The 3,397-nt window shown below is 52.0% G+C and overlaps 1 protein-coding gene across 1 annotated transcript in view; it reads right to left on the reverse strand.

Moving 5' to 3' along the window:
* lfng (LFNG O-fucosylpeptide 3-beta-N-acetylglucosaminyltransferase) overlaps nucleotides 1–2,147 on the reverse strand; it is a 31,496-nt gene extending 29,349 nt beyond the window's left edge. The window contains exon 1 of the mRNA XM_033041033.1: nucleotides 1,566–2,147. Coding sequence (XP_032896924.1) covers nucleotides 1,566–2,036 — 471 coding nt within the window. The 5' untranslated portion in view covers nucleotides 2,037–2,147. The remainder of the gene's footprint in view (nucleotides 1–1,565) is intronic.
* Nucleotides 2,148–3,397: the final 1,250 nt, after the last annotated feature.

The raw sequence follows: 3,397 nt of genomic DNA on the forward strand, positions 1-3,397 counted from the left end.
AATAGAGGAACAGGCCCTTCGGTCCACAATCCCTGTGCTGAACACGATGCCAAGAAGCCAGCATCTGCAGTTCCTTCCTACACACAGTGAAACCAGTACAACTGTAATGTGCTCCATTCCCATAGTCCTATTTTCACACCTTGCACTTCCTTATCTACGGATCTCCCTCTCCCCCCGACATCAGTCTGAAGAAGGGCCTCGACCCGAAACGTCACCCATTCTTTCTCTCCTGAGATGCTGCCTGTCCCGCTGAGTTTACTCCAGCATTTCGTGTCTAACTTCGATCTAAACCACCGTCTGCAGTTCTTTCCCACTGAGTCAGTGGTCTTCTATCACCCCCTGAACGTGAAAAGACTCGCGTCGTGAACTCGCCCCTTCAATAGGCCACGAAGTTGGCACATTCTGCTTCCACAGCTTGTGATGTGATCGTGGTCTGGTCACCGAGAGATAAATATTTGCCCGCACAGCGGGGTCTGACCGGCCAGCTGCAAGAAGCAGAACTGGAGCCCGGAGTTGAAGGTGCCATCTCAGGAAGAGGCAACAACTCCAAAGAGACGTACAGGTTTGTAGGTTCATTGGCTCGGTATGTGTAAATTGTCCCCAGTGTGTGTGTGTGTGTGTAGGACGGTGTTTTGGTTGCGGGTCGGCACAGACTCGGTGGGCCGAAGGGCCTGTTTCCGCGCTGAATCTCGAAACTAAACAGAGGGAGGGAGAGAGAAAGAATCTACAAGGTAAAGGGGCAGAATAGTGTAGAAAGGAACTGCAGATGCTGGTTTAAACCGAAGATAGACACAACATGCTGGAGTAACTCAGCGGGACAGGCAGCATCTCTGGAGGAAATGAATGGGTGACGTTTCGGGTCGAGACCCTCCTTCAGACTGAGAGTCAGGGGAGAGGGGAAACGAGAGACACGGGCGGTGATGGGGAGAGATACGGAACAAATGAATGAAAGATATGCAAAGAAAAGTAACAATGATGAAGGAAACGGGCCATTGTTCGCTGTGTGAGGTGAGAACGAGTTGCAGACAATGAGTAGGAAGGAACTGCAGATGCTGGTTTAGATAAGATAAGACACAACATGCTGGAGTAACTCAGGTACACAAAATTGCTGGGGAAACTCAGCGGGTGCAGCAGCATCTATGGAGCGAAGGAAATAGGCGACGTTTTCCTTCGCTCCATAGATGCTGCTGCACCCGCTGAGTTTCCCCAGCAATTTTGTGTACCTTCGATATTCCAGCATCTGCAGTTCCCTTTTGAACATGCTGGATTAACTCAGCGGGTTCAGGCAGCATCTGTGGAGAGAAGGAATGGCCGGTGGCGTTTCGGGTCGAGACCCTTCACAATGATACTCAACAAGTCGACTTTGAAGTTGATGCGTGTTGGATGGGGGAGGGATGGAGAGAGAGGAGGGGAGGAGGGTGGTGCAGGGGCTACTTGTAGTTGGAGAAATCGATATTCATACCGCTTCCTACACACTTTCAGGCAATGAGACTATTAGTCCAGCGGCGCCCCGACCTGTCCCACCTCTCGCCCCCGACCTGTCCCACCCTCTTGCCCCCGCTTACCTGCTCTCTGTTGCGGGATATCCAGGTGTCCAGGAGCAGCTCCAGCCGGGAGCGGTGGAATTTCTTGGTGGTCTTCACCGCGATGAAGAGGTCTCCGCTGGTGATATCGTCCCGGAACGGCAGTGGGGTGGCAGCCGCCCCAGTGGGCTGTAACAGCGGCTTGAGTTCGGCCGCGGCGCCCTGTTGCCTGTCCCTGTCCCGGCTCAGCTCGGTGAAGTAGTCTCTCAAGCTTCTGGGCGGCGGACCGGAGGCGCTCTGTGGCCGGGGCTGCTCGGTAGCTGCCTCTCCCACCCCCACCACCACCACCTCCTCCTCCCCCGGACTCTGCCAGCTGTGCAGCGAGCGGCTCCGGAGCTGCAGCCCGCTCTGTAGAGGCGTCGGTTGCCGCTGATCCACCACCAGAACCAACAAACAAGTGAAGGAGGCTCCCAGCACAGAGGCGAGCAGTTTGCTGGCGCAGCCCCGAGCCATCGCCGACACCTTCCTTCACACCTGCGAGAGCAAAAAAAGAGAGCGAGAGACAGATAGACGAGAGGGGATAAACGCAATCCCGACCCGCTGTAACTCTGCAGGCTCAACGCTCACTCACTCACTGCGCGTCCACGCCTCTCCTCCCCTTTATATAACATGCGGCTTGCTGCCTGTCCCCGCCTCCCCGTCGCTAAAGACGCTGTGTACCCGGCGCCCAGTAACAGGCAGGGTGGGAAAGCAAACGAAATGTGTAGGAAACATAGTCACATAGAAAATAGGTGCAGGAGTAGGCCATTCGGCCCTTCGAGCCTTGAAACATATAAGATTGTTAAGGGTTTGGACACGCTAGAGGCAGGAAACATGTTCACAATGTTGGGGAGTCCAGAACCAGGGGCCACAGTTTAAGAATAAGGGGTAAGCCATTTAGAACGGAGACGAGGAAACACTTTTTCTCACAGAGAGTTGTGAGTCTGTGGAATTCTCTGCCTCAGAGGGCGGTGGAGGCAGGTTCTCTGGATGCTTTCAAGAGAGAGCTAGATAGGGCTCTTAAAAATAGCGGAGTCAGGGGATATGGGGAGAAGGCAGGAACGGGGTACTGATTGGGGATGATCAGCCATGATCACATTGAATGGCGGTGCTGGCTCGAAGGATCAAATGGCCTATTCCTGCACCTATTGTCTATTGAGCCAGCACCGCCACTCAATATGTTCTTCTTCTAATTGAGTCCACACACAAGAGTTAGTTGTTCAGCCAGAGTTGAACACACTTCTCTGCATCTGCAGACAAAGGTGGCTGTCTTGTCACTTCTAGTGCGCGGTGGAAAGATTGGTGAAAGGCAGGTACGATGGCAACGTTTAAGAAACATTTGGACAGGTACATGGATAGGACAGGTTTAGAAGGATATGAGCCATACACAGGCAGGTGGGACTAGTGTGGGTGTGGGCTGGAGGGCCGAAGGGCCTGTTTCCATGCTGTATGACTGTGTGATTCAATTACTCTATGGCAGTGAGAGTGGGCTAATATATTAATGTATAAGAAGGTAGACAAACATGCTGGGGCAACATCCATGGAGCGAAGGAAATAGGCAACGTTTCGGGTCGAAACCCTTCTTCAGACATATTAATGTCATCTGTTTCAATATTGTATCTTTGTTTCAATGTTGTATCTTTGTACTGAATGTATCCGTTACAAAGACTTTGTGTGGTTTTTTTTACAACCCTTGTTTCTACATATCGCTGGGCAAGCTGCTTTGTCACCAGGAGCTTGAAAGCCACTTTGACAATAGTCTTCACAGAATTTTAAAACCCTATGTAGGCTGTTCACAGCTTTTCCATTTAAGTAACATCCTTACAGTGGTCAGT

The sequence above is a fragment of the Amblyraja radiata genome, chromosome 22, assembly GCF_010909765.2.
Source record: "Amblyraja radiata isolate CabotCenter1 chromosome 22, sAmbRad1.1.pri, whole genome shotgun sequence".
Lineage (NCBI taxonomy): Eukaryota > Metazoa > Chordata > Chondrichthyes > Rajiformes > Rajidae > Amblyraja > Amblyraja radiata.